At 42.6% G+C, this 14307-nt stretch overlaps 1 protein-coding gene across 1 annotated transcript in view; it reads left to right on the top strand.

Annotated features, from left to right (window-relative positions):
- Nucleotides 1-14307, top strand: part of LOC308281957 (inactive rhomboid protein 2-like) — a 45562-nt gene that overhangs the window by 16605 nt on the left and 14650 nt on the right. The window contains exons 3-9 of the mRNA XM_080722302.1: nt 601-762; nt 8273-8421; nt 9666-9849; nt 11119-11340; nt 11930-12058; nt 13233-13336; nt 13882-14127. Coding sequence (XP_080578428.1) covers nt 601-762; nt 8273-8421; nt 9666-9849; nt 11119-11340; nt 11930-12058; nt 13233-13336; nt 13882-14127 — 1196 coding nt within the window. The remainder of the gene's footprint in view (nt 1-600; nt 763-8272; nt 8422-9665; nt 9850-11118; nt 11341-11929; nt 12059-13232; nt 13337-13881; nt 14128-14307) is intronic.

Below are 14307 nucleotides of genomic sequence, written 5' to 3'. Positions count from 1 at the left end.
TCCAATGTCCACGAGCAGTGACCGCTGTAGGCTAGCTAGCATGTTTCCATGTTGCCTCTCTCGTGCTTGTGTATGACACTAGGATTACCCCTGTGGTTACGCAGGGTTTTAAGTTTGGCCCAGAGACATGGTCCACATACCGTGATAGACATAGCGTCAGTTATTCCCCCACACATTTTATGGAAAGACTAATTAAGTTCTATATAGTAAATTGTTTATTTTGTACATTTTTCAATTCTCTATGAATATGTGAATAATTACCTTCTATTGCAAAAAAAGAAAAGAACAATGCAAAACAACAGAATTGTATAAGAAACATATAGGTCATTATGTTAGGTCATTGTGAGGCCTGCAAAAAGCAGAAATGTGAGTTTATCTCTCTCAACAAAAGTTATCTTGATGCCGAAAGAGAGACCAAAACCTTATTAAAAATCGTATCCTTGTGAGAGACATCCCTCTTTCTCCTTTTTATATTTCACCTTTCAATTTACACTTCTCTAGTTGCTTTGAGCTCTGAATTGATGTTCTTTGTGTATTTTTACTCCAAATTTTGCATGTTATATCTCATAATGTTTTTTTTTTTTCTTTTTACATTTTCAGAACTCTTACAAGATGTCTTCACCGGGAGCCGAGGAGCCTGTGTCTCCCAGCAGCAGTCAGGGAGACAGCCGACTGAAAAGCAAGAAGCCACCCAGCCTGGTCATAGACATCCCTCCTGCTGAAGACCAGCAGGACACTGCTGGCCATGGTCCTGCTAAACAGGTAGCCTGACTTGGCCTTGATTTCATCAATATGTCTGTACGCGGACAAATGTGTCTGTGGCAAAGCATAGGCCTTTTCTGTGGAAAACGTACACACGTACTATAATGTTATTTCAATCATAAGACCCAACTATACTGCACTCTGTCAAGGTGCCAACTTGCGTCCTGTGCACTCGTGGCCATGTATATCAGGTCGCACTTGTTGATGGTGAGGTCATCAATAATGCTGGTCCCTCATTGGCTGTTAATGGTGACGTCACCAGGAATGCTGGTCCCTGATTGGCTACGGGTGCAAACACAAGTGGATACGCGACAGATACGCAACCTAACGCAGTACTCGCACACTCTGCTGGCGCAAGTAATTACTGAATATCAGTCTCCAGGTTTTCTTCAGAATATGTATGACACTGATTTACTATGACACTAATGCACATTAGGAGGCCACTAGTACCGGTACTAGTGGTTCTCAAACATTTTATTTGCAAGGACCCCCATAACTCTGAGAGTTTACAAATGTTACAGGTCCATTTGGTTCCATTTGTAGACTCAGAGTTACAGACCTTATGGTCAGTAAGGGCTATCTCTTTAAGTGTTTTTGGTAATATTATTGACCGCTCATTTTGTATGTCCGTGGCAAAAATGTACACCACAAGCCAACATGGCGATGATGACCCCTGCTTGATTTACTGTATGTCTCAGCCTGCTAGGGCCCAGTGTTAATTTTGTCGACTAAAACTATGACGAAAAACCTGTGACTAAATATATTGACAATTTTGTCAACAAATAAAAACAAGTCAAAAGTGTTAGGGAGGGACTAATGGAGAAGTGAACCAGTATAATTAAGAAGAGTCATTTTGTTTGGTTGCGCTCTGAAAATAGCAGATCTACAAGCTACAAAGAAGTGTAAAATTAGGCATTACGACGCCATTAAGGCGTTCCAAAATTATTTTTTTGTCGACAAAATCTACTGTAGATTTAGTCGACTAAAATCTTACGATATTTAGTCGACTAAAACTAAAACATTCCAGATGACAAAAATGTGACTAAAAGTAAATGGAATTTTATGTCAGAATCAACACTGCTAGGGCCGCTTCCTCGGTACATCATCTATCATGGAAACCCTCAGCTTCTTGGTTGGGCATTGGCCAGTGCTTTGCCTTTGGTGTTGTGAAAAGAATGTAATTCTGAATATAGTAGATATATCAAACTAATTTGAGTTGAATTAGTTTGATTCAAATGACTTCATTGTCTCCTATATACATGCTGCTGTTATTGTTTTTCCAGAGTGTACGCCTTCTATATTTTATTCAATGACAGTCCTTTTTGGAGAGCTTATTAAGCGAATTATGAGCCTGGTTCATGAAAATCAATGAAAGTGTTTGTCATTGTTAAAAATAAATGACCATTTGGTATCTGCTAAACGGATTAATTCATGTACTATGACCACAGCCCCATCCCTCCATCACGGTGTGAAAGGGATTCGAAAGAAATCCTGTGGTTTGAATGAAAATGTGGAAGTTGCTAGCATTTGAACCCAGACCAAATAGGAAGTCCATTAGCAAAATAAGCAAATAAATAAGGAACCGAAATGTTTCTGAAAACAACGCCTTGTGAAAACTGCAAAACTGTAACTTAAAGGACAACTTTAAGTTACAACAAGGGTTCAAATTTTAGATAGTCATTAGAGAAAAGAAAAGATGAGTGTTAAAATGTTTTCATTTACTTCTTTCTATAAATGTAGTGATTTTCAGGATATTGCATGCATGCAAGTGGCTAAATATGTATTTTTAGACACAATAAGCCCATTCCCAAGATCTTTCATGGGCAGATGTGACTTATGGGGCTGGTGTAAATAGTAAAAAAGAAATTGCCGGCTTATTGTGTCTAAAAAGACATATTTAGCCACTTGTACGCATGCCCCCAATCACTGAAATCAAAACACTAAAATCGCTAAAACAATAGAAAGCAGTAAATGAAATCATTTTAACACTCATCTTTTCATTCCTCTAATTACAATCTAAAATATGAACCCTTGTTGTAAAAAAACAAAGTTGTCCTTTAAACCTCTTAATGTATCATTAACATACAGTAGCTATAATGTCTTTTTATGTGATAGAGCCCTAGTTATTCTGAACAGTTAATGACTTTGAAGTGCCTAAGCTCTGTGTCCTGTCCCTATATACGCAGTACAGGGTAGAATTTGGGTCAGCTGGCTGCCTAGCGTTTATGGGCACAGGGCCATTTGTTTCCCCATTGTGGACCCCATGTTTCCAGACTACAAACCATGAGCCGCAAAGTTGACCTTTTGGACAATCAATATATTTGAACACTTAACTGTTACTGCACAGTTTTTAATACGAAGTCATCTATTAAATAAATTGTATGTATAGTCCCAGACAGTTATGTAGCACTGGCTGAGTAGAAGACAAAAGCGGAAGCAGAGACTGTTCCCAAACTTGCAGTTGAGATTCCTTTACAATGTATGTATGCATGACTCTGCATGCTAAACTCAGCAATTTAATTTAACCCTGTGAGTGGTCCATTCTTAGGATCTTAATATGCAGTACATAATGGTGTTAACTATATTATGATTAATCTAGTAAGTACAGTATTCAAATACACTATCTTCAAAATGTTACTGTTCTTCCACTGAAGTTAACAAGAAGCAGGAACCACATTAGCAACAGTAAAGCCCTTTGCACACAGGCGCGTTTAACCGCACGGAAAACGGACAATATAATTTTTTGAAAAGAAAACAATGATTCTCTATGACCTCATGCACACCGGCTCCGAATTAGCTGTGCGACGAGTGGCTGCCGCCGTGCGTTTTTTTCTCGATCGAACCCAGTTCGATTTGTGCGTCTTGTCGCATGCGGTAAAAAACTCATCACTCCTTTTATGACTCCTTTTTGGATCCGCAGCGCCGATTCCGCACAGCCTTGCACACCAAATCCAATGCGTTTTATTCATGCCGCAAACGGAAAAAAAAACGCAACTGTCCTGTGTGCAAAGGGCTTTACTTTGATGATTATCTGTTATGGCGTCTTGTCACCTCATTTCTATTTCTATAATATGGAGTTCAGTCTACTAGTAACTAGTCTCGCGTAGCCAGACAACTATTCCACAATCTCCGAATGCTATATAGAGTCTGGAACAGCAGCTCCCGAACGGCGAGTATCGGAAGTAGCCACTGCTGCACTGAACTGTAGTCCCATTGGAAACATAAGAGAAACACAATTGCTCAGACAAAGTCATTCGAGCTGCCTATTATTGTTATGAGTGTATAGTTTATGAAACGTTTGAAAACATCATGAAGGTGACACCAATAACACCAGAGAAAGACAAAATAAAGCCCCCAGAAATGTTGAAAGGAGACATAACGCTTCCAGTAGGACATATTATTGCTACTGCACTAAGGGAGCGGTTGCGTCACATCCGCTTTATCTCGCACTCACCGTTTCTATTTCCGTCTGCCAGACTGTATGCTGGGAGCATTTGACCAAATCGCGGAGGCAACAGTCTGGCCACGCGAGACTAACTAGTAACTAACTAAGCAACTGTTGTGGTGTCACCTCAAGGTAGTGTCTTTCCTTTCCATTATTTCAATCACATCTGTTATTCTTTGTGGGTAAAGAGGTGCAAACATCAATATACATTTTGGCACACTATATTTTTATATAGCCCCTGTTGGCCTCTTTGCATTTCCTCTGGCTCTGTTTGCATTTTTGAATGCATATTTTGGCAGCGAGAGATTCTAGCGAGAGAACACACAGATCAGACCACACCAAAGCGGAACCAGAGCTCTTGGAGTGGCTTTCAGTAATGCCACTACACCAAACAGTCCCCTAATATATTGGTTTCTGAGAGAAAACGAACTTGTGACACTTGTGAAAAAACCTTCAGTGAATATTATACTTGGTATCTTGTACTACAGCTCCAAGGAACCACAACATATATTTCACAGGACTGGTTGATAAAGTCAAAAAGTAAAACTATGAATCTACAGTATATGGTCTTCTAGACCAGGGGTTCCCAAACTTTGTCTCAGGGCACCCCATGAATAATTGTTTTAATCCGAGGCACCCCTACATTATAATTTTCACTCCCAGCACCTTATATTTATACTATAGCTTATCGTTGTTGCCGGGTGGAAACCTTGTATGTCCAAAACAGTTCGTTTTGTATTTATCTATACTATAATTTTGCGAATGTCTGACTGAGTGAGTGAGTGAGTGAGTGAGTGTCTGTCTGTCCCAGCGTTTCTCCTCGGTGGCTGGAGCGATTGACCTGAAATCGCATCACTATCAGCATATGAACACACCTGACATAACTGTGAAGCCCGTTTGTCACTTTCACAAATCGTATGCTGTATATTCGCATTTTTATGGTGTATCTATATCTATTTAGCCTACAGTACCTTTTGTGACCACACATGTTAAGGGAGGGGCGCTGTTGTTCAGGCCATGCACAATCACACACAAACACACACACACACACACACACACACACACACACGGGGGGGGGGGGGGGGGGAAGCCATTAAACGAAACGGGTATTTCTTACATTGATGCTCCTACATATTATCATGCAAGCACCAGTTAAAGTTACTTTCCATCCCTCATATACTGTATGCACAGTGCACATCCCATAACCCACACACTGCACATCATTTTGGAGCTCATATCTTTGAACGGGTAAGGGCTATCATCTATAAAATTAACTAAACTAGTGAAAACAGCAGATCTACAAGCACACAACGCCTCGCATCAGATCGGCTGCTTGTAGATCGGCTGTTTTCACTAGTTTTGTGCGACAGTCTTGTATGATGAAGCAGGGCTTTGCTTTACCAAAAGACGTACACATTTGAAACTTGGAGATACGAGGTTTCTGCCCGACAGTGACGATATTTTAGTGATTATGTTGCGAGGAAAACGTTGAGATAATAGCCATTTTGGTTAGAACTGACTGAAAATAACTTAAGTACTTCAAGTTTAAAATGATACTCCAAATATTATCAAATGATCTCGCGGCACCCCTGGACTGCCGTTGCGGCACCCCGGGGTGCCCCGTCCGTCACCCATTTTGAAAACCCCTGTTCTAGACTATGGTCTATGCGCTGTAGTCAAGTTTATTTTAAGAACATGTCTTTAAAAGGAATGCCATTTTGGCAGTACCTACTAGTTGTGGTTAACTCTTGTGCTCTTTTGTTGTGTAAGACCACATTTCCTTCCCATCAGACACAAAGCTTTCACAGAACTACTGGTAAAAAAGGCATCACAACTGTCTAAGATTGTATGCAGTTTATGTACAATATCAAAAGTTGCCAAAAAGTGGTGATTAAGTAACCCATTTAGAACGGGGTACAAATTATTGTGTATTATTATTTTATGCTTTAACTATTGAAAAATCGGTTCTATAAGATTTTTTGAAAAACCTGTTTCCATGTCAGCAATCTGGCTAGCCATTGTCACAGAAAAGGTCCTTTTCACTTAACTGGAGCTCAGTTAGTCTGTTCTTGAGAGACTACTATGTCAGTGGTTCTCAAACCTTTTCATGTCAAGGACCCCCAAAATGATATTTATTTGGCCACGGACCCGCATCTCAAAATATCTACTTCCAGGGCAGGGACCACCCAGAAGCAAAATTTGAGTTACAAACGTTCGCTTTAAAAATACATATATTCAAAGATTTGCACACATTTTCACGACTTTTTCAAAAATAGCAGATCTACAAGCTTGCAGCGCTGCGAGCTTGTATATCTGCTATTTTTCAATAGTTAAAGCATTCAATTTAAGTAAACTAGCCCTTACCCGTTCAAAGATATGAGCTCCAAGATGATGTGCAGTGTGTGGGTTATGGGATGTGCACTGTGCACACAGTATATGAGGGATGGAAAGTAACTTTAACTGGTGCTTGCATGATGTGCTGTAGGAGCATCAATGTAAGAAACCCGTTTCGTTTAATGGCTACAGAGATACTGTCCCCCCCCCCCCCCCCCCCCCCAGCCCGCCCGCCCACCCGCCTGCACACACACCCGCCTGCCTGCACACACACACACACACACACACACACACACACACACACACACACACACACACACACACACACACACACACACACACACACACACACACACAGAGCTGGTTAAACATTTTGCCTCAAGCTAGATGCAGAATAGATGTGCCTCATGCTAGATGCAGAATAGATAGTAGATACACCATAAAAATGCTAATATACAGCATATGATTTGTGAAAGTGACCAACGGGCTTCACAGTTATGTCAGGTGTGTTCATATGCTTATGGTGATGCGATTTCAGATCAATTGCTCCAGCCACTGAGGAGAAACGCTGTGACACTCAGACACTCAGACATTCGCAAAATTATAGTATAGATGGAAACAAGTGCTTTATAGTGGGTGTGTGAAGGGGTTGGGGTTCAGATATACTGTAGTGTTTTGTTTGATTAACGGACAAAGGCTGCTAATATCCAGCTATACATCTGATGTGACATACTCAACACAAATGCCACATAGAAATAATTATTGAGATTTGGTGTAGACAGGTGTAGCAGTCCAAGTACAGAGACAAGGGGTCTAGACTAGAGGGTGGTAAGTGGATAATCAATGCAATCCTATACCAATACAATATACTGCCCCCTTGTGGGCCAAGTTTAAAAAGGCGAGCATACAGTATGCATAAGCTTCATGTTGCCTATTATCACTGTAGGTGGAATTACTTAAGCACAGTGTCTAATAACGGCGTGGCTCCCATGTGGAGCTCTGGCTTCATCTGGCTAGTCTATGACATCAGTTGTATGATGCATCTACTGTGTATGATCCCATATTTGGACACTGTGACAGCTGCCTGATCCAACTGCCAATCACGTCCATTATAAAATGAAAGTTAGTGCTACTGTATATGGCACGTCCATTATAAAATGAAAGTTAGTGCTACTGTATATGGCATACCAGTTACCCCTGTGGAGGCATTGGTATAGCAGCCTTTTCTGTATGTTTTTCTTTTGTTTGTGTCATGTCTTTTCTTTTTTTTTTTTTATTGGTCCATGAGTCCATAATAAAGTTGATGAATCCAACGCCATGTATTAGCCGTGAATCATGGTACTCGTACATAAATTATGACTAAGTGGCAGCACGGTCACTGGATTGTTTAGAGTGTATTTCCTTGTAAAGGCTGAACATATGGCTTAGTTATGCTTCCTGCTCACAAAATGACAAGACCATTATCCCTGCCAACTGGCAGTTACTGCTGGGCAGGATAATGGAGTCATGGCACCTCGCATAATGAAATTAGACAACTCTGTAACGATTCTGTAGCCTGCAGCGTTCAAAGAGCTGTGTGTGTGCGTGTGCGTGCGAGGTGCGATGTGAGGTAACCTTGGGAATCATTCATTCAGCAATAATTGACAGCACAAACTATCAATGGGAGAAGATCTTTATCTGTGTTGTCATTTTACAGTAATTATTTTGTGAACCTCTCTGGTCTGCTAACAGCCACTGCGTCCCTCTCTGAAGAAGAGCGTGACCCTTCAGGAGGCCAGTCCCATGCTGGAGGGTGATGGAGCTGATGGTACAGGCCAGTCTGCCGGGGACAGGAGGGCCACCTTCAGGAGACGCACTTCACTCTCGCAGAGCATCCGCAGGTGTGTTCTTAGGGGTGGGCGATATGGTGATAAATATCGTTGAGACGATACTATGTCTCTCCACGATATGCCTTTTCGTATATATATCGTGATACAATGAAAATCCTGTTGAAATTTTAATACAGAGATTCATTGCAGAATTCATTTATACCTGCATTTTTGTCTAAATCAGTAGTTTCAAACTTTAAAATGTCAAGGTCTCCCCTTAACTCTAACCGTATACAAATGTAAAAACCAACATGAAAAAGAATCGTGATAAGATTGTGTATCGTGATACTGCTTGGAAAAATATCGTGATATTGTATTTTTCCATATCGTCCACCCATATGTGTTCTGTGTTGGGGGGTGTACTGTACTTGTGCTGTGATCTGTGTGAGCATGGTTGGTGCCGTTGCCTGACCGAATTGAAAACAAAGACATTTAAGGGTATTTGACGTCATAAATGGCTTATAGCTTCAACAATATCCAATACATTTTTGTTTTGTTTTAAACAAGCTGAAAGTCCTTTGAGCATTTCCACAATAAGTTGAATGTTTTACAATGAAAGCGAGAACTTTGTTTGACACCAGCACCAATCTGCACCTGCACCTGCTCTATTACCCTCTTGCCAAGTTCGCTGGTACACTGACGTAACGTTAAATCACGTCCACACATTCTCACCGGATCGATGCACAGCAATGGATGGATGGATGGAATCAATGATTTATTCATTCCACCGCAATCCATCCAGTAGTGTTCGAGATATCCTCACTAATGGGGCTTGCTTGACTCCCTCTTTGTCTCATTTGTCTCCTTTAGCATGATTTTATACTTAGTAAATAGATCTTCTAGCAGATAGGCTATTTTCATTGTGTGACACCCACATGCAACTAAGTAAAATATTTAGTTGCTGCTAGCGTCTAGCGTGGACACACGCCTCAGAGCCAGAGCAACTTTGTTTTTGTAGCGGGTCAGGCCTGTCAGGTATTAGTTTGTAGCTTCATTTCGCTGGCTTCAACGTTTTTCAGTGCTCCAGTGACGCAATGAAGCATCAATCAAATCATGTTTTTATTTCACAATTTCCAGTCCCTTCTCTCTCCCCACAATTCCTGCTCTGTTCCGTAAGTGGAAGCAAAATCTTGCTGTTAACTAGTTCCCTGTGCTAATTTAACCCTATGCCATTTCATTTATGCAGGGTAGCCTTTTTTAACTTTTGATGTGGCTCGTGTGAACGCTGAATAACTCAGGCTTCCCTTTCGTTTAAGGAGTACAGCCCAGTGGTTTGGTGTTGGGGAGGACTGTGAGACCAAACAGCAAGTGTGGCAGAGGAAGAGCCTGCGCCATTGTAGCCAACGCTATGGCAAGCTCAAGGCCCAATACAGAGAGCCTGAGACGGTCACCAGCATTGACCCCGGCCTGGACTCACCAGCAGCACACAAGATGCCAAAGGTACACTATGCCGTGTGGAACGATCTCACACATGCACACGCACGCCCGCGCGCACGCACACACACACACGTCCACACACACGTCCACACACACGTCCACACACACACACACACACACACACACACACACACACACACACACACACACACACACACACACACACACACACACACACACACACAGACACAGACACACACTAAAACATGGTCACTGTAATGTTTATACAGTATGTTGATTTAAGAAATGCTACCCAACCCAAGCTTTTCTAGGTACTCAAAGTCGCTTTACAGAACAAAATAAAGGTAAAAAACTTTATTAAGAAAATAATTAAAATGTTGAAAGGCTAAAAAAGAACACAGAACAAATTTAAAATAGCTGGGAGGGAGAGTAGAGTTAGGAGGGGAAAGCAAGTCTAAAGAGGGAGGCTTTGAACACGGCAAGGGTGGGGGCGGCAAAGTAATGATGCGTGATAATGCATTCCAGGATAATGTAGATGTCACAATAGTAGTGCAGGAGCATCTGTGCCACAGCTGAATGTCACATCCTGTACTCCTCAACACACATCTCTTCTATTTTCCAGCTTTCCTTCTTCTTCTGCTAACTTGACTCTTCTCTGAAATGTTCTTCTTCCCTTTTCTCTCCATGCTTTTTCTCTGTCAGCTATTTTGTATTCTGGAGGGCTGGTGGTAAGACATAACAGCTAATACATGGTATTTCTCCAAATATCACTCCCTGATATGTTTTATCATTTTGTCATAATATGACCTTAATCAGACTGAGAAGTGTTGTTATTGAGCTATGCTCCAACACACTTGCCCAAACTTGACAAGGGGTGTGGACCTGATTCTGTCCAAGGATTGTGGACCTCTTTATGTCCTAAGCTTAACATGACCATATTATGCACTCACTTTTCTCACATTAGATAAACACTCAACATGCATGTTGCACCCACACAAGTAAGTAGCGTGCATATCTCTAGATTTGTCTGTCACCTCCTCAGCTGTCGTGTATCTATCATAAGTATGAAGTTGTGTGTGACTGATGTTTTTTTCTCTTCTCTGTTCTGCTTGAGAAGAATTACCTATCCCTTGTCTTACTGTGACATTGTAGCGGGGCATCCGTGATTCTGTGTATGTACACGGTCAAAGTTTAACCATTAGGACAGTTGGTACTTTGTAATTGTCTCATTATAAATGCATCATCTGAAATGGGTCTTAATCCTCTCTCTCTCTCTCTCTCTCCTTCTCCTGATCTCCCGTTCTCCCGTAGATTGTGGACCCTCTGGCCCGGGGTCGGGCCTTCCGCTACCCAGATGAGACAGAGGGCGGCCCCCCCCGGACCCCACACACCACCCAGGGGGGTCCAGTCACCCCGGGCGTCACCTCGCTGTCCTCCTACACCAGCCAACGCTCTGGTTACAACCGTTTCCCCAAGCGCAAGCGGGAGTCCGTCGCTCGCATGAGCATCCGAGCCGCCAACAACCTGCTGAGGGTAGATTTGGGTGTTTGTGTTATTTAGCTCTATATTTGACTGTTTCTGTAGGATTTAGCTATAATTGTTATAGGGATGGATGATTACCGGTTAATTGCGTTGTCAAATTGACTGATTGATAGAATACTTATTAGTCAGGGTTAGGGTTAGGGTTAGATGTAACTGTTTAAATGTCAACAGCACGTGGTACAGTCTGACATTAAGGCTAAAAAGATGACACAAAAAGTCTGGGGCACTTGTTTCCATTGTGGTCCGAGTATGAATTCAATTAATCAATGTTGATTTGACCAGTAGCGGACCAAGTTTCCCATACAAGTTACTTTTAAAGCCTATTTTGCCGTCTCTGACATGATGACTGATTAATCGTGCATACCAAATTTTTGACTGTCACCAGACAATGTACCATACTTGAATTATGTCTACGTTATGTCAATGCAGAGATTCCCAAACGTTCTAGCCTGTGACCCAAAAGAGAAATTACACATTCGCCCGGGACCCAAACTAGATAAAATAGCAGATTTACAAGCTCACAATGTGCCGCTTCACACCGCGTTGAGGCCTTACCTGACCCTGTGTCTGTGTGTTGCAGGGGCGCAGCGGCCTAGCGGGCACCCAGACAGGTCGTAGTCACCCGAGGAGGAGCTTTGTCCGTCCCAGCTGGATGGATGAAGACACTGTGGACTCAGCTGACACCTCAGAGTCAATCTTCTTCAGCAAGGTCAGCACTCTTTGTCTGCCCTCCTGTAAGGTTTCAACGTTCTATTCTACTCGGGTGAAAAGAAGTGGCTGGCGACTATAACGTAATGATGTTAGATTTGTATCAGAAGAGACATGTAGTGTACCCCCTCCCACATGACCATCTGTAGGGGTTAGCAGTGACAGTCAGGTACTACACTTCGTACACAAATTGGGAATTGGCATGACTAAATTGGGGGAAACTTCTATTGTGTCCTTCTATGCTTCTATGTCAATATTGCTCTCACTCCTCTCTCTCACATGCATACATACTGTACACACACACACACACACACACACTAGTCCCAGTTGTCCGGTGTCCCAGTTGGGCGAACGGACTGTAAAGCAAGCGATCTTCATCCCATTCATGCGTTTATCGTGCGCTTATAAAAATATAAATATAACGATTGCATTCACCACGGCTGCTCTTCGCGGGCACTCGCACCTGCGGCGCTCGGGCGCGAAGAGCAGGACCAAGGTCCGCTGGCCTTCGCGCCGCTTACAATGTCGTGGACAATAATTACAGTCTGTTCACCCAACTGGGACACCGGACAACTGGGATCCCCCCCCCCCCACACACACACACACACACACGCACACACACACACACACACACACACACACATATATACAGGAGGCATACTGTAGCTAAAGATGAGTAAATGCCACTCACAGTGTTCGGATTTCTCTGAGTCTCTCTCTGTGCACTTCTTTTCATGTGACTTAATCACATTTATCTCACCCCCCATAACACATACTGTAATACAGCCTGCCAGCTATCTTCTGTTAGCTGATTAGAGCATTGTAACATGAGAGGGAAGAAAATGACTTATTGGAAATGATGGGAGAAGAATACGAGGAAATGGAGCTGAGTTTAGCGAGTGAATGAGTTTGAGGAGGCTGAGAAAAGAGGGACTGAAGAGAAAGATGGGTAGTAAAGGGTACTACAGGAGATGGTATTGTGGCTGAGTTTCGGGTGGGGAAATGGCTTTTATCCTTCCACTGCAAATGGAGGTGTTTGTGTTACGGACAACGTGATCCCCCTCCTCCTTTTTTCCCTCCTTTTTTTTGTAGATGGAAGGCAAAAAAGTTTATTCTCTGTAAAAAAAACTGTTTCTTTTCCTGCACCTTCATCTCGATCCCTCCATCATTCCCAGATGGACGTCCATGAGGAGTACTCCATGGCTGACGACGTGTTCGAGTCTCCTCCCATATCGGCTTCTTTTGCCCCCAGCGAGCATCCTGACCAGCACTTGAGCTTGTAAGTTAAAAAAACAAACAAGGGGTGAAGTTCAAGAAAGGCTACATATTTTTTTAAATAATCTGTTAAATCGACTTGTTTGAAGTTCAAGAAAGGCTATTTAAAAAAGAAAATCAGTTAAATCGATTGGTTTGATTGACAGTTGCACCCCCACTATGCACACATACCATGGTGCTGTTGCAGGATAGATGGTGAGAAATCCACAGCATCTGTCTTGTGAATCTGTCTTGAGAGATTACTACCCCACTAATGTAACATTGGGTGCATTGACTTCTTTGAAGAAAAAAAAAATCTACACACATTGTTCATTAAGGAAATAAAATACACAAAATGTATTTTTCTTGATCGTTAATTCAAAAATGTTTCCGACCATGTGTGAGGTCTCTAGCGCCAGAAAATAAATAATTCTTACATTTGACATGTCTTTTTGTTATATCCCTGCCATTCGTTTTCCTTCATGCCACCTCTCTTCTACCTCTCCTACTGTATGTCCTGCTTCCCTCCACATCCCCCACTCCCGCCTCACAAACCAACACCACCACCAGAAAAGACGTATCTCGGACTCCAGGGACTCCGAGGACCCCAGCGATCGTGAGGACGCCGGTGGCTGCGCTCGAGAAGGGCCACCCTCGGCGGGGCCGCCGCATCGCCTCCCAGGTGAAGCACTTTGCCTTTGACAAGCACAAGCGTCAGTATGGGATGGGCGTGGTGGGCAAGTGGCTGAACCGCAACTATCGCCGCAGTCTGAGCAGCAACGTCCAGAAGCAGCTAGATGACTTCCACAGTCACAGGTTGGAAATGAGCCCATACAGTATACTCTGTGTGTGTGTGTGTGTGTGTGTGTGTGTGTGTGTGTGTGTGTGTGTGTGTGTGTGTGTGTGTGTGTGTGTGTGTGTGTGTGTGTGTGTGTGTGTGTGTGTGTGTGTGTGTGTGTGTGTGTGTGTGTGTGTGTTTTAACTTTATAGTTTATA

Source organism: Nannobrachium achirus, assembly GCF_963921795.1.
Source record: "Nannobrachium achirus genome assembly, chromosome: 3".
In the NCBI taxonomy this organism is placed as follows: Eukaryota; Metazoa; Chordata; class Actinopteri; order Myctophiformes; family Myctophidae; genus Nannobrachium; species Nannobrachium achirus.
Note: the sequence above shows the minus strand (reverse complement) of the source record. Positions and strands in the feature narration are given on the sequence as shown.